Genomic DNA, 21,015 nt, shown 5'->3' on the forward strand with positions numbered 1-21,015 from the left:
CCCTGGACCGCGACGAGCCGCCTACTGAATGCTAGGCCTGGGGGCTTGCACGGACGAGGGGCGCCTGACAGGTGCGCGTGCCCGGGCCCGGCTGTGCGCTCGCCACACTCCAGACCTGGAAGGGGTGTGCGCGTGCGTGCGTGTGCATGCATGCGTGCATGCGTGGTGTGCGCTGCATCCAACTGCTCATCAGAAATAACCCGAATAGTCCCTACCCGCGCACTGGTCGCCGTTCCTTAAACCGGGCGGCGGAGCAGCCTCGGGCTGGCGCGCTCACTGAGGAGAGGGTCCGGGCCCCATGTGTGGGTTCCGTGCCTGTAGCCCCCCTTTTATATAAAGGACTTGAACGTCCCATCTCCGTGTCTGCAGGGCACCTGGAGCCAAACACCTGTAGATCTGAGGGTGGGCGGAATGCTTTGGTAAAGATACCTGGGATGATGATGATTGTTTTTTGTCATGACTGGGGTTTGAACTGTGGCCTTGGGCTTGCTAGGTGCCCTACTATTTGAGCTACCCCCCCAGCTCTTTTTGGGGGCTGCCCCCTGTGAGTTTTCAGATGTGACCTCACTCTGTGCCAGGGCCGGGTGGCCTGCAGTCTGTCTGTGCAGTCTGTCTGCGTCTAGTGTAGCTGAATGCTCACGTTACTGTCCAGCTTTTTTTTTTAAAAAAAATCTGGCTGGGGTTGGTGACTCACACCTGTCATCCCAGCTACTCAGGAGGCTGAGATCTGAGGATTGTGGTTCAAAGTCAGCCTGGGCAGGAACGTCTGTGAAAATCTTACCTCCAATAAACCACTCAGAAAAACAAGTGGTGCTGTGGCTCAAGTGGTAGAGTGCTAGCCTTGAGCTGAAGAGCTGAGGGACAGTGCCCAGGCCCAGAGTTCAAGCCCCAGGACTGACAAAAAAATTTTTATTAAGAAGGGGATCTTATGAACTTTTTGCCCAGGTTGATCTCTAACCCCAGTCCTTTAGATCTCAGTCTCCATAGTATCTAGATTTACAGCTGTGAGTCACTGTACTCAGACTTGAGTGATTTTTTTTTTTTTTTTTTAGTCCTGGGCCTGGAACTCCATAAGCACTGTCTCTGAGCTCTTTTTTGCTCAAGGCTAGTACTCTACTACTTTAAGCCACAGTTCCACTTCTGGCTTTGTGGAGTTTAATCAGAGATAAGAGCCTCACTGACTTCCGTCCAGGCTGAATTTGAACCACAATCCTTAGATCCTAGCCTCCAGAGTAGCTAGGATTGTAGGTGTGAGCCAGCTCCCTGAGTGATTTTAACCTAGTTATAGTTGAGAATCCCTCACTTGGCGCAAAGGAGAAAAATTCAAGCAACTACTTATACAGAGTAATAATTAACATTACAGAAACACACTGTCCATACAGAGACCCAGAGGAGGTGATACAGATTATTTTTTTTGAGAAGGTGATACAGATGATTTATTTTTGGGCAGCTTGAATTCAGAGCCTTGGTGCTGTTCCTTATCTTTTTCCTCAAGGCTGGTGCTCTACCACTTTAATTCTTGATTTTGGTGGGTAATTGAAGAATCTCACAGACTTCTGTGTGGGCTGGCTTTGTACCAGGATCCTCAGATCTCAGCCTCCTGAGTAGCAATGGTTACAGTGTGAGCATCCTGCTTCATCTGTGAGCTACCCCTACCCCTCAGTCTTGGGACTTAAAATCAGGGCTGGTTGCTGTTCCTCAGCTCTTTTGCTCAAGGCTATCACTCTACCATTTTGAGTCACAGCGCCACTTCCAGTCTTCTGGTGGTTCATTCGAGATAAGACTCTCATGGACTTTCCTACCTGGACTGGCTTTCAACCACAATCCTCAGATCTCAGCCTCCTGAGTAGCTAGGATGACAGATAGGAGCCACTAGTGCCTGATGGTATTGATTTCTTTTGACTATAGGGATTTGAACTCAGGATTTCACACCTGCTAGGTAAGTTCAAGACCTCAGGTTTGTTTTTTTTTTTCACTCAAGGCTGGTGCTTTACCACTTGGGCCAAACCACCATGTCATCTATATTTTTTGAAGCATTCACTTGTGATTTCAGATGTAATATCTCCTTAGCTCGCTGGTGGAGGGGTTTGGTATGGTTTCTGTAGTCATAGGCACTTTCTGGGGGAAGTGCTGGGTTGGTTTTTATTTTGTGTGTGTTGTTAGGTTTTGTTTTGTGTTTGTTTTTGTTTGGTTATTCGTCAAGCCTCTGGCCACTTACTCTTCAGTGGATTAATACGGAGCATTGTTGCCAAATGGAGAGGTTTGATTGCTTAGCTCTGAAGTCATGCTTCCTCCCCACTGTCGTGTTTAGGGGCTCCACAGGGGTTGGGGGTTGTCCAGGAGAAACACAGAAATATATTGCTTCCACCCCCACCCCATTCCCAGCAAACTCCCATTTGCAGCACGAGGGGTCCTCTGTGATGAACCCACGCATGGCCCAGGGTTCCTCTGTGGGGAATCCAAGCGCGGCCCGGTGCCTTGCCTGATCAGTGTGAAAGCTCCCAGAATTGCTTTTGTGGTCGCAGGTGTGAGGACGTACGCGTGTTCACAGGTAGGGAACGCGTCTGCGGATCATGCAGGGGAACTGTACACTGTGTGTGTGTGTATGGGTGTGGGATTTTATTTTGTACCGGTCCTGGGATTTGAACTCAGGGCCTGACCACCGTCCCTGAGGGTTTTTTTGTTTTTTGTTGGTTTGCTCAAGGCTAGCATTCTACTACTTAAGCCACAGCTCCACTTCCAGCTTTTTGGTGGTTCATTGGAGATGAGTCTCGTGGACTTTTCCTGCCCAGGCTGCCTTCAAAGCATGATTCTCAGACCTCAGCCTCCTGAGTAGCTAGAATTATAAGTGTGAGCCACCAGCACCTGGCTGAGATGTGTGTGTGTGTGTGTGTGTGTTAAACCTTTTCTTTCCATGGTGAGGGCCGCCTCCGGTCTGCAGCAGACAGGGGGTCTAGGAGGAGGTGGTGCTGGTAGGCAGGCCACGGGTGCCACACCTTCCTCTGTGCACCCCGGGTGGTTAAAGGGCTCTTTGCCCTCTTGGAGAACAGCAGGATGGAGCCCTGGCTGTCAGCCATCAGGAAGTGCTGGCCAAGCCCTCTGCCAACGGCACAGCTGCCCTTGTGCCACCCGCTGCCAGCCACAGAGCCCTGTCCCGTGCCACCCGAAACCAGACCAGGCCCTCCTGCCTGTGTGGAGACCAGGGGATGTGTTTGTCCCAACCCAGGTGGGAATTCTGGTAGAGTGAGCTAACCTCCCTGCCTCCCCCTGCCCCGCCTGGGCGCCCATGTTGGGAAATATGGGGCAGTGTGTGCCAGTCCCCAAGGGAGGGGCCAGGCAGCGCTGACCTTAACCCAGGCACGGGCAAGATGAGCTGTCACACTTGAGGAGGAGGGAGAGGGCTGTGCGGGAGGGCCAGAAGACGTTGTTTTTGTTGACCTTGAATTTGAGATCCTCCCTGTTCCCAAGCTTGGGGTATTTGAGGGCTTGGCTCTGGCACCCCCCCAATCCCCCAGTTTTTGGATCAAGCCCTGGGACTTGCACCTGCCAGGCACGTGCCCACCCACAGAGCTATGCCTCTGCCCCTAGACTTCCATTTACAAAGAGATGACATTTGGATCTCTTAGCCACGGTTACAATGGTGCCGCATCTCTTAGCCCACACGTTTCTTGAGTGGCTGTGGGTCTCAAAGCTTGATCCGCCGCTGCCCAGGTGGCTGGGCTGGGGACACGGCTGCAGCTCTCTGCCAATTTCAAGGACAGTGGTGGTTTTTATGGTTCCTCTCCTGCACCAGGCGAGACCTGTTTTCTCTTTGTAGCCAAGGCAGGAAGTTTCTGTTTAGAAAACGTTTGAGTAAATACAAGGGCTCGGAGCGCTGCAGGTCAGCGAGCCTTCTCCAGGCGTGTGCACACCGCTGTCCTGCTGGCATTTCGGGGACGGTGGCCTGGCTGAGCGTGGCATGTGTACAAGGATACAGAATGTGGTAAGACCTGATCTTCCTCATAGACTAAAAAATACAGGTTTTTCCATTATCCATGAAAGGGAGGATTTTTATTTATTTTTTTTTTTTGGTCGGTTGTGGGGCTTGAACTCTGGGCCTGGGCACTGTCCCTCAGCTCTTCAGCTCAAGGCTAGCGCTCTACCTCTTGAGCCACAGCTCCACTTCTGGCTTTTTTCTTTTTGCTTATGTGGTGCTGAGGAATTGAACCCAGGGTCTCAAGCATGCAAGGTAAGCACTCTACTACTGAGCCATCTTGCCAGCCCCCCCATAAAGGATTTTTTTCCCTCCTGGTACGAGGGTTTGAACTCAGGACCTTGAGCTTTCGCTTGGCTTCCTTGATCAACCCTTTTTTTTTTTTTAACCAGTCCTGGGGCTTGAACTCAGGGCCTTGGCACTGTCCCTGAGCTTCTTTTTGCTCAGGGCTAGCACTCTATCACTTGAGCCACAGCACCACTTCTGGCTTTTTTTTGGAGTGGGGGGGTCCGGTCGTGGGGGCCTGAACTCTGAGCCTGGGCGCTGTCGCTCAGCAATTCAGCTCAAGGCATCGCTCTACCACTTGAACCACAGCACCACTTCTGGCTTTTTTCTTTTTGCTTATGTGGTGCTGAGGAATCGAACCCAGGGCCTCATGCATGCAAGGCAGGCGCTTTACCACTAGCCACCTTCCCAGCCCCAACTTCTGTCTTTCTCTGTATATGTGGTGCTGAGGAATTGAACCCAAGGCCTCATGCATGCAAGGCAAGCGCTCTACCACTGAGCCACCTTCCCAGCCCAACACTGGTTCTTTACTACCTCATCCTTCAGCCCAGGTTTTTGATGGATATTTTGGAGATCAGAGTCTCACAGACTTTCCTGCCCGGGCTGGCTTTGAACTGGGAGCCTCAGATCTCAGCCCCCTGAGTAGCTAGGATTTACAGGTGTGAGCCACCGGCGCCCAGCAAAATCAAAGCCTTCTGAGTAGACAGGCATGAGCCACTAATCCTGGCAAGAGAAATGACAACTTGGTTTTTGACCAATGGTGACTTACCAGACCAGGCCATGTGGGACTCTTCATTTACCTTTATTTACATCTCCACGGAGTGTTAGGGACCGGGGAAACGTGTGCCCCGTGTATCTTATGGAGGGGCGGGCTGAGCAGGGCTGGTGCCGCCGCCCTCACTTCCTAGTTATGTTCCTGGCATTTGCCCAGCTCCAGACAACTGCGGGTTGGCTGGCGTCCCTGAGGAAGCACTGGGGGCGTGTCACCAGCACCCTGCTGCAGCACGCCTGGCAGGGAGACCTCTGGCGGGCCGGGTTTGGGGCCAGATGATGAACTCATAGAGGGTCGGAGCGCTTCGCCTGCTCTGTGTTGTGGCTGTAGCGATTTGTTGTGGTGGCTGCCACTGTCTTACATGACCCACTGCCCCCAAGACCCTGGGAATGGTCACATAGCTGCCTCCAGACATTGCCGAGTGTCCCCAGAGGGGCCAGACTCACTCTGGCTGACAGCGTTGGCCTGCTGAAGCCAGTGCTATGAGCTTTTTTCTATTGGGGTGTGTGTGTGTGTCTGTCTGTCTGTCTGTGTGTGTGTGTCTGTGTGTGTTCGATCATTCCTGGGGCTTGAACTTATTGCCTGGGCGTAGTCTCTGAACTTCGTTGCTCAAAGCTAGTGCTCTACCATTGGAGCCACAGCTACTTCACCTCTTTTGTTGCTTTGGTGGAGATAAGAGGCTCATGGATTTTTCCAACCACGATCCTCAGATCTCGACCTCCTGAGCAGCTAGGATTTCAGGTGTGAGCCACCAGCATTTGGTGCTTATTTTAATTTTTATGCTGCTACTGAGGCTTGAACTAAGGGTTTGGGCACTGTCCCTAAGGTTTTTTTTTTTTTTTAATTCAACCACTTGAGCCACAACTCCACTTCTGGATTTTGGCAGGTTAATTGGAAGTAAGAGTCTCACAGACTTTCTTGCATGTGCCGGCCTCAAAGTGTGATCCTCAGCTCTCAGCCTTCTGAGTAGCCAGGGTGACAGGCCTGCGCCACCAGTGCCCAGTGGTATTTTGTTGTAACTCCAGTGCACAAATACAGGAAGGCATTTGTGGCTATTTTGTAGTGACCCTTAGCATTATCAGTGAGACTTTTCTGCTGGTGGTCATTGAGTCCATTGGCAGTCTCAGTTAGATGGTTCAGTCTCGAGAGCTGTGTTTCTCAGCATTGTGTGGCCTAGAGCCGGGTTCTCTTCTCACCTCTACCTCTGCAGGACCAACCAGAAGCAAGGACCTGGTCTCTCGTGGTGGGCACTGGCTCAGGCCCTCTGTCTTTAAACAGAAGGCTTCCGGCAGTCTAAGTCTGGGTTGTACGTGTGCGCATGTCACAGTGTTAATCACTGGCGCATGCAGGGTAGGTGCCTGGTGCTGCTCCGAGATAGTTGTCTCATTTACTTAATTAGTGTATGTATTTGCCATGTCCATATCCCAGGATTAAATCCAGAACCTCACACTTGCTAGAGCAAGCACTCTACTACCTGAGTCATGCTTTAAGCCCTTCTATTTTATTATTGTTGTTGTTGTTGGTCTTGGGGCTTGAACTCAAGACCTAGGTGCTGTCACTGAGTTTTTTGCTCAAGGCTAGTGCGCTGTCACTTTCAGCCGTAGCGTCACTTCTGGTTTTCTGGTAGTGAATTGGAGATCACACTCTCCCAGACTTTCTTGCCTGGATTGGCTTTGAAGCGCAGTCCTCAGACCTCAGCCTCCAGAGGAGCAAGGGTTATAGGCATGAGCACGTGTCCTGCTTCCTTTTTATTTATTTATTTTTGTGCTGGACCTGAAGTTTGAACTCAGGGCCTCTGTGGTCAAGGCTAGCGCTCTACCACTTGAGGCACGGTGCCACTTCTGCCCTTTTCTGAATACTTTATTGGAGATAATTGTCTCATCATGGACTTTCTTGCCCAGGCTGGCTTCAGACTGGGATCCTCAGATCTCAGCCTCCTGAGTAGCTAGGATGACAGGTGTGAGCCACCAGTGCCCAGCTTTCTTTCTTTTCCTTCCTTCCTTCCTTCCTTCCTTCCTTCCTTCCTTCCTTCCTTCCTTCCTTCCTTCCTTCCTTCCTTCTTTCCCCCCTAACTCCCTTCCCTCCCTCTCCCCCCACCCTTTCTTTCTTAATTTCTTTTGGAGGTTTTAGTACCTTTGCTGTCTGGATCTGAGAAACTGTGACTACAGGTGTCAACCACCATGCATAGCCTAGCCCCACACTGGTTTGAACTCAGGGTCTCCTGATGGCCAGGCGGGTGCTCTACCACTTGAGCCATACCCCTAGTCTTTTTTTGTTTTGTGTGTCAGTACTGAGGCTTGAACTCAGGACCTCATCCTCTTGGCTTTTGTGCTCAGGCTGATGCTGTCATACACACCTCCACCTCCAGCTTTTTTGCTGTTGGTTAGCTGGAGCTAAGAGTCTGCTCGTGTGCATGGCCCTGGACAAGGCGCAGCATCTCAGCCTCACACAGCCACAGAGACGTTAGCACGGACTCACAGCACGCACACCAAAAATAGTTGCCGCTGGCCCTTCCGTGTCTGCACTCCGCAAATATTCAGTGCGTGCTGTCTGTCAATATTTACTCCCTGCCTGCCCCGGTGGTTTGGTGGTCCAGCTGCTGCGGGAGCCTGAGAGACTACGGCTGGCTGCCAGCCAGCAGAGCACATACGTAGCGCCCAACAGCCAACCTGTGTGTGTGTGTGTGTGTCTGTATGACATACTGGGGCTTGAATCATGCTCTACCACTTAAGCCACAACTCAACTTACAGCTTTTTGATGGCGATAGAGTCTCATGGACTTTCCTGCCCAAGCTGGCTTCAAACTGTCATCCTCAGATCTCAGCCTCCTGAGTAGCTAGAATTACAACTGTGAGCCACTTGTACCTGCTGACAAGACCCTTCCTTCCTTCCTTCCTTCCTTCCTTCCTTCCTTCCTTCCTTCCTTCCTCCCTTCCTCCCTTCCTCCCTTCCTCCCTTCCTCCCTTCCTCCCTTCCTCCCTTCCTCCCTTCCTCCCTTCCTCCCTTCCTCCCTTCTTCCCTCCCTTCCCTCCCTCCCTCCCTCCTTCATTCCTTTCCTCCCTCCTTCCTTCTTTTCCTCCCTCCCTCCACCTGTTTTTCTGTGCCAGTCCTGAGACTTGAACTCAGGGCCTGGTGCTGTCCCTGAGGCTTTTTTTTCTTTCTTGCCAGTCGTGGGCTTGAACTCCGGGCCTGGGCACTGTCCCTCAGCTCTTCAGCTCAAGGCTAGCACTCTACCACTTGAGCCACAGCACTACTTCTGGTTTTCTGGTGGTTTATTGGAGATAATAGTTTTACGGACTTTCTTGCCTGAGCTGGTTTTGAACTGGGACCCTCAGATCTCAGCCTCCTGAGTAGCTAGGATTATAGGCGTGAGCCATGGACACCCGGCTCCCTGAGCTTTTTTGCTCCAGGATATTATTGCTTTATTACTTAAGCCACAGCTCTCCTTCCAGCTTTTTGGTGGTTAATTGGAGATAAGAGTCTCAGGGGCTGGGAAGGTGGCTCAGTGGTAGAGCACTTGCCTTGGCATGCATGAGGCCCTGGGTTTGATTTCTCAGCACCATATAGGCAAAAGAGCTGAGGGACAGTGCCCAGGCCCAGAGTTCAGGCCCCACATCCAGACCCCCCTCCCCCCCCAAAAAAGAGTCTCATAGACTTTCCTGCCTGGGCAGGCTTTGAACCACAATCCTTAGATCTCACCCTCTTAAGTAGCTAGGATTATAGTCATGAGCCAACAGTGCTCTGCTATATATTTGTTTCATTAAGATAGTTCATGCCTGGGCTGGGAAGGTGGCTCAGTGGTAGAGTGCTTGCCTTGCATGCATGAGACCCTGGGTTTGATTCCTCAGCACCACATAAGCAGAAAAAGCCAGAAGTGGTGCTGTGGCTCAAGTTGTAGAGCGCTAGCCTTGAGCTGAATTGCTGAGCGACAGCGCCCAGGCCCAGAGTTCAGGCCCCACGACTAACAACAAAAAGATAATTCCTGCCTGGCCCTGGTGACTCACACCTACCGTCCTAGACACTCGGAGGCTGAGATCCAAGGATCATTGTTCAAAGCCAGCCCTGGGCAGGATAGCTGGTAACACTCATCTCCAGTTAGCCACCAGAAGTGGCACTGTGGCTCAAATGGTAGAGCACTAATTTTGAGCAGAAGCAGCTCAGCACCCAGGCTCTGAGTTCAAGCCCCAGGACCGGCACATACACACAAAAAAGTGGTGGAACTTGCCTGCTTCTACTCCAGCGCTTCTCATGGTGCTTGGAGGAAAACCTGGACTCCTTGATAAAGCCCCGTGCCAGCCGCCCCTGCCGCCTCCTCCGCCCTCTCCCCGGCCGCTGTCTGTCTGGACCAGTCTCCCTGGTGTGCAGTGGAGGCCTCCTGGCTCTGGATCTCGGCCCTTAGGAGATCTGCCTCTCATCACCCTGCCTGGCCGCCCGGCAGCCCCTTCTCATCTCCACGCCCCTTCCCACTCACTCTCCCCGCCCTGACCTCATTTATTTTCTTTTGGGTCATTAGTTTATTAGATATATTGATTCATTTGAAACAGGCTTTCACTGGCCCTCAAACTCACATTTCTTCTGCCTCAGCCACCCAGGTGCTGGAATTATAGACATGCATTCTCAGCCCAGCCGGGGCAGTGGTGGTTGGTCTCTCCATGAGAGGATCACCTTTGCCTTCTTGTTCGCTCCTGAGTCCGCAGTGCTCCAGTGAGCACCTGCTACTGCGAGAGTTCCCTGCATACTTGCTGCATGAGCTCACCATGCCAAGAAGCTGTGATTCCTGGCTTTGTGGTCACTAAGTGTTCAGTAAACATTGTTTACCCAAAAGCCAAATTGCTTCCATCTCGGCAGTGTGCACGTGCCTTCCGTGCAGGCAGAAAGTGGATGAGTGACGTGGGAATGGAACTGACTTAATGGGTTGGTCTCTGGGCTAATTACACCGAGTCCAGACAGCCCAGAGAGCCCCACGCTTCACCCGGGTCTTGCAAAAATTGTGGGGAAGGAGCGGCAAGAATCCTGTGGGGGGATTTGATCCTCAAGGCACGTGGAGTAAGTAGTACTTTGTGTCTCTGGACAGACACATTTGTATCATTGGCGAGCCTTAATATAATGAGATGGCCTGGGAAAAGACTTATTCCTGGGCCAAGGCTGAGACAATGTAAAAACGTGCAAAGGTTACTAAAGGCTCTTAGTCCTAGCGAGACGCCACTCTCTTTATCACGTTAGGGCCTTGTTCCAGCGCTTTCCTGGCCTCCCGTTTGTCAGTAGGTCAGTACTCTTTGTTTTTGTGCAGCACTCTGTCCCGCTTTGCTCTCAAGGTTGGTGCTCTACCACTTGAGCCACATCTCCACTTGCAGCTTTTTGCTGGTTAATTGAAGATAAGAGTGTCTCACATTTTTCCTGCCTGGGCGGGCTTTGCATTGATCCTTGGACCTCAGCTGGGTTATGGTATGAGCACTGGCGCCCTGCCCTTTCATCCATCCTGAAAATGTTGCCATTCTTTGCCATCTGTTTTCTTCTTTCAAGGCTGCTAGTATCCCCGTTTATCAGAGCTGTCTCCCTCCAAGGGGCACATTTCTGATGCGCTGTTAGTGTGTGCCTGCTGTAGTGAGCATCTTGGTACTTTGTGTATATGAACATATGTGTAGATTAGTTCAGTGTGAACAGATCTCTTGATAGGGGAAAATCTCCGCCAAAACAAGGAAAAAAACCCACAAAACCCTCAGAATCAATAAACGGCAGCATGTGGTACTCCTGCTCCATTCCCCTCATCCATTAGAAACACAACTGGTCTGGTCTGGTAGCTCACCCTTCATTTGCGGCTACTCGGGTACTGGCGGTAAAGGATGGTGGAGGTTAGGAGGATGGAGGGTTGAGGCCAGACTGGGCAGTTAACAGGAGACTCAACTTGAAAACCACACTCAAGGCAAAAAGGACTGGGGGCGTGGCTCTGGCTGTGGAGCGCTGCTTAGCAACTGTGAGGCTCTGAATTCAGTCCTCAGAAGGGGATTATTGTAGAGGGAGGATAGGATTACTAGCTTTCAGAGAAGACCTGGAGTCACCGTGAGTTGACCGCGAGATGAGCCTCCTTCCTTCTCTTCTTCCCTCTCTGCCTCCTCTTTCTCTCTTTCCCTCTTTCTTTGTCTGGTGATCATGGATTGATGGACACAGGAGGAGGGGTGGGGAGGGTGGGTTCTGCACATGTCTGGCCTTTGAGTGACTCGGAGAGGGGCTGGCTAGCAGGAGTGCAGGACCGGCCACGGCCTGCTGTATCTGAGCAGGCTCCACCCCAGCCTGGGTTTACTGGAACGGGGATGCTATTTTTAATGAAGAGCATTGTGTTTCATCATGGAAATTTTAGTGTCTCAGCGGGCAGCCTGTGGGCCGGCCTCGCTTCAGTCCCGATGGACATAGTCTCCGCTGGGTCCTCCCGGAGCCTGCGTGCATCCCAGCACCTGTCAGGAAGGCTGGAAGGAGCGCCCAGCATGCTGATGAGTCACGATGTGAGTCTGCTCCTGTGTAGGGTGGTTTCACTGGGCAATGAAGTCTCAGTGGGTTCCGGGGCACCCGAGGGCACCTGGGCCCAGCAGTGAGCACTGGGGGTAGAGCACTGTCCTTGCAGGGTGTGTGTGAGCATCTGCAGGATCGCCTGCTGCCTTTGGGCTTCTAGCGGGGGAAGGGGGGGAGAGGGGACTCTAGTTTTACCACATTCCCAGGCGTTCCTCCCCGGAGCCTGGGCAGGAGTCTGAGGATGGAGGGGCTGCTGATGCGCCCGGCTGGAGTTGCGTCTGGGGTCAGTGTGCCCACAGTTGGCACGCTAGCCCATCTCCAGTGTCTTTCTGGCTGGCGTTCTGATTAGGGCTGGGAAGGAGGGCTGGGTGGAGAGACAGCACCTGCCTTTCATGTGCAGTCTTGGCATAAGCTGCAGCCTGGCTCCGGCAGGGTGGTGGGAGAGCACTGGAGGGAGACCCAGAGTTCAAGGTCACACGGAGCTGTTTCTCAGAGGTTGGGAGCCTCACTCCTTGTCCTGTTTTTCTCATTTGCAAAATGTAAAAAAGGAATTGTGGTGCTTATTGCATATATGTTCTTTTTAGTTGAAATCATCTTATTTTAAAGTGAAATTTATTATTATTATTATTTTGCACCAGTAATGGGGTTTGAACTCAGGGCCTGGGCACTGTCTAGGATAACATGCATGGATCACTGGCACTGGGATGAAATTTATTTTTTGAGATAGTAATTCAGGTTTGTTGGTTTTTTTTTTTGCCAGTTCTGGGGCTTGAACTCAGGGTCTGGGCACTGTCTTTAAGCCTCTTTTGCTCAAGGCTAGTGCTCTACCACTTGAGCCACAGCGCCACTTCCAGCTTTTTCTGAGTATGTGGTGCTGAGGAATGGAACCCAGGGCTTCATGCATGCTAGGCACGCACTCTACCCCTAAGCCACCTTCCCAGCCCAGTAATTCAGGTTTTTAAATTCAGGTTTTTAAATTCAGGCAATTCAGGCTTTTAAAGCGCTCCCAGCAGAGGAGGTGGAGGGTATGGCTTCTAGTAGGCGTGGCCTTACACCGACCTGTAGAATGCTAGCCTGGTGTTGGTCTGTGGGCGTGGCCTTTGTGTGGGCGTGATCTATAACGGGTATGGTCTCGGCAGGACACCTTGATTGGTCGGAGGGCGTGGCCGGGGTGTGGGTGATGTCATGGTGGGTGTGGCTTGGGCGTGTGGGCTTGGTCTTGAAGCCTGCGTGCTTCTTTCCCCCGCAGGTGTTGTGAATGGCTGAGCTGCTGCGGCGGCGGCGAGCCCAGGCCCCGCACCGTCTGGTTGGGACACCCGGAGAAGAGGGACCAGAGGTATCCTCGAAATGTCATCAACAACCAGAAGTACAATTTCTTCACCTTCCTCCCTGGGGTAGGTGCAGCCGGCTCTGGGCTCTTTCCTGTCCCCCACCACCCCCGCTGTGGTGCGGGCGTGGTGGCTGCGGGGGCAGGCTCGTGGACCCCGTTTTCTTGGGCTTCCGTGGCCTGAGCCTGGAGGCTCCCCTCTGTCCTCGAGGCTGGGCGCTCTCCGCTCACTTAGCACCGCAGGGGCTTTGCGGGCACTGGGCGCTGGAGTGAAAAAGGTCTTGGGGATCTAGTGTCCTAAACCAGCTGTGAGAAAGAGCAACAGCAGGGCTTCACTTTTCCCCTTTGCCATGAGATGCATGCTCAGTGTAGGCAAGCAAAAGTGGAGGAAAATCTTTAATTACAGCATCTAGAGAGGGAAGTTCTAGTTTATCATTATTTTATTTTGCCAGTACAGAGGCTTGAACTCAGGGCCTGTGTGCTGTCCCTTTGCTGAAGGCTGGCACCGTACCACTTGACCACAGCTTCACTTCTGTCTTTTTGGTGGTTAGTTGGAGAGAAGAATCTCATGGACTTTCCTGTCCTGGTGGCTTTGAACCATGATCCTCAGATCTGTGTCTCCTAAGTGGCTAGGATGACAGGCGTGAGCCACCAGTGCCCAGCAAGATTTATAGTTTAAGAACAGACATGAGCCGGATGCTGGTGGCTCACGCCTGTCCTCCTAGCTACTCAGGAAGCTGAGAGCTGAGGATCACGGTTCAAGGCCAGCCCAGGCAGGAAAGTCCGTGAGACTCTTATCTCCAATGAACCACTAGAAAACTGGAAGTGTTGCTGTGGCTCAAGACGTAGAGCGTTAGCCTTGAGTTGAAGAGCTGAGGAACATCACCCAGGCCCAGATTTCAAGTCCCACGACTGACCAAAAAAACAAAAAGAACAGACATGAAGGGCTTGAGATGTGGTGGAGTGTCTGCCTGGCAATTGCCAATCCCAGCACTGCCAAAAAGAAAAAGGAGGAACAAGGGGGCGGTGGCGGGGGGGGGGGGGGGGGGGGGGGGGGAGGGGGGGGGGGGGGGGGGGGGGAGTAGGAAAGGTAGATAAAGGAAAGAAAGAAAGAAAACATGTGCCAGGTACAGTTGACTTCTCCTGTGTGCCTCCCCTCTGGTAGTTACAATCCTGAATTTTCTGTGTAGAGTCACCATGGTTAGCAGGATTTACCTTTGCAAATGGTGTTCTGCCTAAGGAACTTACGGAGCTGTTTAAGCTTTGTGTGGAAAGTGGTACATAAGTGGCATTTGTATGTGCAGGTGTTTTGCACCTGGCGAAGCTCACCCATCTAGCAATGTGTGCCAGTGTCCCTCCCTGGCTCTCTCCACCCTCCAGGTGCTGTTCAACCAGTTCAAGTACTTCTTCAACCTCTACTTCTTGCTTCTCGCCTGTTCCCAGTTTGTACCTGAGATGAGACTGGGTGCACTCTATACCTACTGGGTCCCTCTGGTGAGTAGCTGGGCCTGCCTTCTTCCAGCCTTGGGTTTGCACATGGGTGTTGTAGGAGATAGATGGCAACTCCATTCAGTTTGTGACAAGTGCAATGGAGCTAATAAAATGAGGTTACTGGTGATGAGATGGGGCTATCCCAGGGAAATGGGCTATCCCAGCGAAATGGGCTATCCCTTGAAGACAAGCTGCTTGGAGACAGTAGAAAGTGTTCCACACAGATGTGGGGTGAGGGATCCTAGACCCAGAACTTCCCGAGTGAAGTTGTGGGAACTGGTTTGTCCTCAACCAGAAAGGGATGCAAAGGGGCCTCCCGGACAGCAGCCCCCAGGAGAGTGGCGGGGCCAGGTCACATGAGCTGTCAACCTTTAGAGACTGAGAGGAGCCAGGCATGGTGGTTCACTCCTGTAATCCCACCACTGGGAGGTGGAGAGGTGGAGGCAGGGGGATTCTTGATTTGAGGCTGGCCTGGGCAATATAGCAAACCTGTCTCAAAAAAAAAAAAAAATCAAGCTGGGTTCCAGTAGCTCACACTTGTAATCCTAGCTACCCAGGAGGCAGAGATCTGAGGATTTTAGTTCCAAGCCAGTCCAGACTCTTCTCCAATGAATCAGCAAAAAGCTAGAATGGAGCTGTGGCTCAAGTGGTAGAACTCCAGCCTTGAGTGAAAAAGTCAAGTGAGAATGCAAGGCCCTAAGTTCAAGGCTCAGTACTAGAAGCACAGACACACACACACACACACACACACACAGACACACACACATACACACACACACACACTACTGAGTGAGAGGGAATTACACGGGATTACAATGGGTCACGGCAGGGCAGGACAAGAAGGAGTGTTTCTGGGGGGACTGTGGGAAGTTCCCACACGCCTGAGCCCTGCAGAACACAGAGCTCTCAAGCTCACGGGTTCCACTGGTCCCTTGCAGGGCTTCGTGCTGGCCGTCACCATCATCCGAGAGGCTGTGGAGGAGGTGCGGTGCTGTGTGCGGGACAAGGATGTGAACTCTCAAGTCTACAGCAGGCTCACAGCCAGAGGTTGGTCAGCCTCCGGGCTCCGGGGGCTCAGCTGCTGCCCACTGACTTTCCAGGGAGCAGAGTTCAGGGTGGGGGTGGGCGTAGAAGGGACACCCAGGAGCCGCAGGGGATGGGGGGTGGGGGGGGGAGAGTGGAGGGAGGCTGCCAGACTGCAGACGGGGTGGGACTAACTCTGGAGAGCTAGTCCTGTCCAATCACTTGTGCTGGGCCTGGAGTCCTGTCCAATCACTTGTGCTGGGCCTGGAGTTAAATTCTGTGTGCTTCCCGGAAGGGGGGTAGAGAAGGACCCTTGCGCACTTGTTGGCCCAAACAGTTTTCAGAGATAAATAGCTTTCAGAGTTCCTTTTCTACCAGGGATTAGGCACACAGACTTCCTTTTGCCCAAATCTAGCCTCTGTGAAAGGCATCTTATTACATCGTCCAAGCAGAGGAGTTGGGGACTTGTCTTCTGACCTGGGGCAGGAGTGAGCCGATAATCTTTCCTCAGGACTGTCTGCAGGGTTCAGGTGCAGCACACATTTTCAATAGTAGAACTTAAAAACAAATAAAAACTTGCCAGAATCTAAGCTTGGAGAAACCCACAGCAACCCAGCCAAAGCTGCTTTCTGTTTTCAACTTCCGTAGAGTTTAGTTTGCACTGGGAGTCAAAGGGCATCGTCGACCAGTAACCTGGCTGCAGTAGGTAGTAATGATTGTCCTTGGGTCGACCAGTAACCTGGCTGCAGTAGGTAGTAATGATTGTCCTTGGGTCGACCAGTAACCTGGCTGCAGTAGGTAATAATGATTGTCCTTGGGTCGACCAGTAACCTGGCTGCAGTAGGTAATAATGATTGTCCTTGGGTCGACCCGTAACCTGGCTGCAGTAGGTAATAATGATTGTCCTTGGGCTGCCAGCGACCCTCAAGGAGGAATACTATTTGCGGAGGGAGAATGAAAATGGTGTCTAGCCTTCAGGAAATGGAGGATTCTGGAAGAGATTAGATAGATAGATGATAGATAGATAGATAGATAGATAGATAGATAGATAGATAGATAGATAGATAGATAGATAGATAGAGATGGAAGCTGAGGTTGCTGGTGGGTGAGCCAGGGCCACAGCTACCTGTCTTGTGGTTACAGGTTTTGCTTGCTAATATGGTTTAAAGCTTTGAGACCAATTTCCTTCTAGGAAAAATGTCTCGACGCTGAGCCAATAATGAGGGGTGGAGCACCGTGGGCATGGTCGAGATCAGCACTCTTATTTTTTGTATTAATTTTTTTTTCTCAATCAAGAGGCTTGAACTCAGGGCCTAGGCGCTGTCCCTCAGCTCTTTGAGCACCCTACCACTTGAACCACAGCACCACTTCCAGCCTTTTCTGTTTATGTGGTGCTGAGGAATCAAATCCAGGGCCTCATGCATGCAAGGCAAGCACTCTACCACTGAGCCACCTTCCCAGCCCTTTTGCATTAATTTTTAAAAATTGTTATTATAAGCTGGGCCCTGGTAGCTCACGCCTGTCATCCTAACTACTCAGTTGGCTGAGATCTGAGGATCACTGTTCAAAGCCAGCTTGGGCAGAAAAGTCTGTGAGACTCCGATCTCCAAGGAACCACCAGAAAGCTGGAAGTGGCGCTGTGGCTCAAGCGGTAGAGCACTCGCCTTGAGCTAAAGAACTTCCCCCCCCTCCCCCGCCCCCAATTGTGGGGCTTGAACTCAGGGCCTGGGCGCTTTCCCTGAGCTCTTTTTGTGCAAGCCTAATACTCTACCACTTTGAGCCACAGCTTTACTTCTGGGAATTTTCTGCCAGGGCTGGCTTTGAACTGCAATCCTCAGATCTCTCCCTCCAGAGTAGTTAGGGTTACATCCGTGTGCACAGAAACAGAACCTGCGTGGCCTGCCTGTCGCCCACGGAGGACGGGGGGTGGGGGTGGGGGGGAGGCTGGGGGAATCCGTCCCTGGAGTGGTCACACAGCTGGCCAGCGGCTGTCGCCAGCAGTCACGGCGCTCCGTGTCCGGTGCTCCGTGTCCGGTGCTCTGTGTCTGTGCTCCGTGTCCGGTACTCCGTGTCCGGTGCTCCATGTCTGGTGCTCCGAGTCTGTGCTCCATGTCCGGTGCAAGGCAGAAGCAGAGATGGAGGTGCTCAGGGCCAAAGACCGACCCCACAGGAGACGCCCCCGAATGTGAGCAGCGTTCTTTTTGGGGGTGGGACGGGGACAGGCTGTTCCGCCGTGAGAACGGTCGCTCGCTTGTTTCCAGGCCCGGGCGGCCACATGGCTTCTCCCCGAGGCGGACAAGCTGTTCTTATGCCGGAGCCGTCATGCGTGCCGCCGGGCCTGGGAGAGCTGCGAGTGGAGACAAACAGCTCCAGCCCTGGCTCGCTCCCTCGCTCGCGCTCCCCTCCCAGCCCTGCACGTGGCAAAGCTGAGAGCGAGGAGCAGAGTATGAGAAGATCTGTCATGATGTGGGCTGTGGCCGTGGGGGATGTTGTGTTGTTTTCTTCCGCTTCATGTTCATGAAAAATCTCATCTGTGAGTTTGTTACTTGCCATCAAAATTCTCGAAAATTCCTCCACCCTGGGGAGGGGGCGCTTGGGCGTCCAGGGTGCAGAGCTGGGCTCCCCCTGGCTAGGCCGCCTCTTCCTGGGCCTTTGTATTCCCTTCCTGAACAGCTGTGTATGCTGTTAAAATTGGTGCAAGGTAGCTAGCCGAGCAGTGTAGGGCTCGCCCATGATCTGGAGGTCAGCGATGCAGCAGCCGTTGGAGACGCAGCTCCCCTGCCTGGCCCAGCCCCCCCCCCCCCCCCGCAAGCCCCGCGAGGCATGGAGGGAGGGCACAGCTCCTTCCCAACACTTGTGAGATCGTGGCAAGGCGCTGCCCGTGTCTTTCTCTGGTACTTTGTTAGCCCTCCGCAGCTGTGCCTCAGTTTCCCAACTGTTTGTAGAGGGTTTGTCAGTGCTTGATGGCTGCTGACACATTATGTGTCAGCTAGAGCCAGGTGATAGTGGCTCACGCCTGTAATCCCAGCTCCTCAGGAGGCTGAGATCTGAGGATCACAGTTCGAAGCCATCCCAGACAGGAAAGTCTGTGAGATTCTTATCTCCAGTTATCCAGCCAAAAGTCCCAAGTGGAGATGTGGCTCAGGGACAGCGCCTAGGCCCTGAGTTACTTTAAATTCCAGGATTGGCACATCACACACACACACACACACACACACACACGGGCACAGGGACACACATACACACACACAAGCATACACACGCATGCATAGCTCTGCCCACTTATTTTTTTTTTTGTTGGTCGTGGGGCTTGAACTCTAGGCCTAGGAGCTGTCCCTCAGCTCTTCAGCTCAAGGCGAGCGCTCTACCCCTTGAGCCACAGCGCCACTTCCAGAGCTCTGCCTACTACGTTAAGAGTTTCCCTGTCTACTTCTCCCTCTCCCCCACCCAGATAGAACCAGGTCTCATGGCAGGCGGGCCTCTGCTACTGACCCCGCAGCCCCCCTCCCCCCTCCCCCCAGCAGGGCATTCCCACAGGAACATGCCCGCACTGAGCCTGCTGCCTGGCTGGTGGCACACGTCCAGGGCGTGGCGGAACAGAGGTATCAGATCCACTGCCTCTCCATTCTTCCAGCTTTGCCCTTTTTTTCTTTTTTGGTCGGTCATGGGGCTTGAACTCTGGGTCTGGGCGCTGTCCCTCAGCTCTTCAGCTCAAGGCATCGCTCTACTACTTGAACCACAGCACCACTTCTGGCTTTTTTCTTTTTGCTTATGTGGTGCTGAGGAATCGAACCCAGGGCCTCATGCATGCAAGGCAAGAGCTCTACCACTGAGCCACCTTCCCAGCCCTGAACTACATTCTTTTGATGACCAAAAACATAATACACGCGACAGGGTGTCTCGCAGTATGGTCAGTGCCCTTCGCTGGTGTGGTAGTGGGGCCTGGGGTCTCTGTTGAAGCTGTCACTCTGTCCCCTTTCCTCCAAAACGCAGAGGGTAAGAGCGCACAGGTGCCCAGCAAGGTGGGCTGGTGTGTGCGTGCGAGGTGGGCGGCCCAGCGCCCGCTCTGCCACACACACATGCGCACGGGGGTTTGTGGAGTGGAACCGACAGCACAGTTCCAGTGGTTGGCTGTAGAGCAGGGCACAGTTTTAGAAAAGGGGAGGAAATCAGGGCCTGTTGCTTAGAACGTAGGAATCCATTCCACTACTTCCATTCTGATTAGAAAGGCAATCTGGTGTTTACTGTAAAAGAGGAAGGGAGGGGTCTGAGAGCTATGGGAGGGCAAGTTAGGGGTTAGCGTGCACTGAGAGCCCCGCCCCCAACCCCCCCGTTTTGTCCAACCCCCCCCCCCCCGTTTTGTTGTCTGTCTAGCTCCCAGACACACAGACATATATATTTTATGCCCAGTTGTTATCTAGCGAGAATTTAAACGTAGGTGCTTAGGATATGTAATCACAGCAGCAGAAGGGGGAATAATAAAAGCAGGTGAGGTGTGGATTCATACTGGGAAGGTTGAAGCGTGCTCAGGGGTCACTGGGCCCACGCCATCTTCCTTTCCCGTGCCTGCCCTCCACTGCTGCCCCCTGGTGGAAGAGATGGAGCGGTTCACTCTCCCCATGCCCTAGGCACACCCGGGGATCTGACCGGCGGAGCCGCCCGGGGACATCGCTGCTGGTGTCTTCCTGTGGTTATGTCTAAGCCGCTCCTGGCTCTGTCTGCCAGGTATTCTAGCAGGGCGGGCTGTGCAGGTTGTTTGCAGAGCTGCTGATTCACAGGAGGAACTTGAGTGGCCGTGACTTTGGTTTCACGGGGGCCCTGGAGGGAGGGAGGGCAGGCGAGGGTCTCCAACCAGAGAGCCCCAGAGGTAATGAAGCCCGAGGCTCCGCGCCTCCTCAGGGTCAGCATGGCGTTTTCTGGAGGTGGGGGTGCTTGCTGGGCGTGGAGTTCCCACGGGAGTGGTGTGGGGCGCGGGGAGGGCAGCTCGCGACCATCGCCCGTGCTTTCGAGAACTATTGTGTCTGAACCCACCTTGGGCGCCAGTTTGCTTGCTGCTATGGCAACTAAGTTTAGGCAAATACAAAACAGGTTAAAGTCAAAGCTTGTGGAACCCGTAACAGTGAGGTTTTTATTGTCTGTGTGTGTGCGCGCGCACACACACACACACACACACACACACACACATCGTGGAGCTTGAACTCAGGGCCTGAGAGCTGTCTTTCCCTCTTTTACTCAAGGCTGGTGCTCTACCACTTGAGACAGCTTTTTATAAATTTATTGGAGAGGGCTGGGCGGGTGGCTCAGTGGTAGCGTGCTCGCCTCGCATGCATGAAGCCCTGGGTTCCATTCCTCAGCACCACATACACAGGAAGGCCGGTAGTAGCACTGTGGCTCAAGTGGTAGAGTGCTAGCCTGAGCCAAAGAAGCTCAGGGACAGAACCCAGGCCCTGAGTTCAAGTCCCAGGACTGGCCAAATAATAATAATAACCACAATAATAATAATTGGAGATAAGTCTCACGTACTCTCCGGCTGGAACTGGCTTTGAATCTCAGTCCTCTTGAGTAGCTGGGATGACAGGTGCCGGGCAGTCTTTCTAGCTCGATGTTCGTGTTCATTATCCCCTGCCCTTTGCTGGGT

The 21,015-nt window shown here is 52.9% G+C and overlaps 1 protein-coding gene across 1 annotated transcript in view; it reads left to right on the top strand.

Moving 5' to 3' along the window:
* The first annotated feature begins 3,203 nt into the window (after positions 1–3,203).
* The window catches only part of Atp9a (ATPase, class II, type 9A), a 57,361-nt gene continuing 39,549 nt past the window's right edge, over positions 3,204–21,015 (top strand). Inside the window, exons 1-5 of the mRNA XM_013024364.1 lie at positions 3,204–3,226; positions 12,786–12,930; positions 14,244–14,357; positions 15,293–15,405; positions 16,933–16,956. Coding sequence (XP_012879818.1) covers positions 3,207–3,226; positions 12,786–12,930; positions 14,244–14,357; positions 15,293–15,405; positions 16,933–16,956 — 416 coding nt within the window. The 5' untranslated portion in view covers positions 3,204–3,206. The remainder of the gene's footprint in view (positions 3,227–12,785; positions 12,931–14,243; positions 14,358–15,292; positions 15,406–16,932; positions 16,957–21,015) is intronic.

Source organism: Dipodomys ordii, unplaced genomic scaffold, assembly GCF_000151885.1.
Source record: "Dipodomys ordii isolate 6190 unplaced genomic scaffold, Dord_2.0 Scaffold75, whole genome shotgun sequence".
Lineage (NCBI taxonomy): Eukaryota > Metazoa > Chordata > Mammalia > Rodentia > Heteromyidae > Dipodomys > Dipodomys ordii.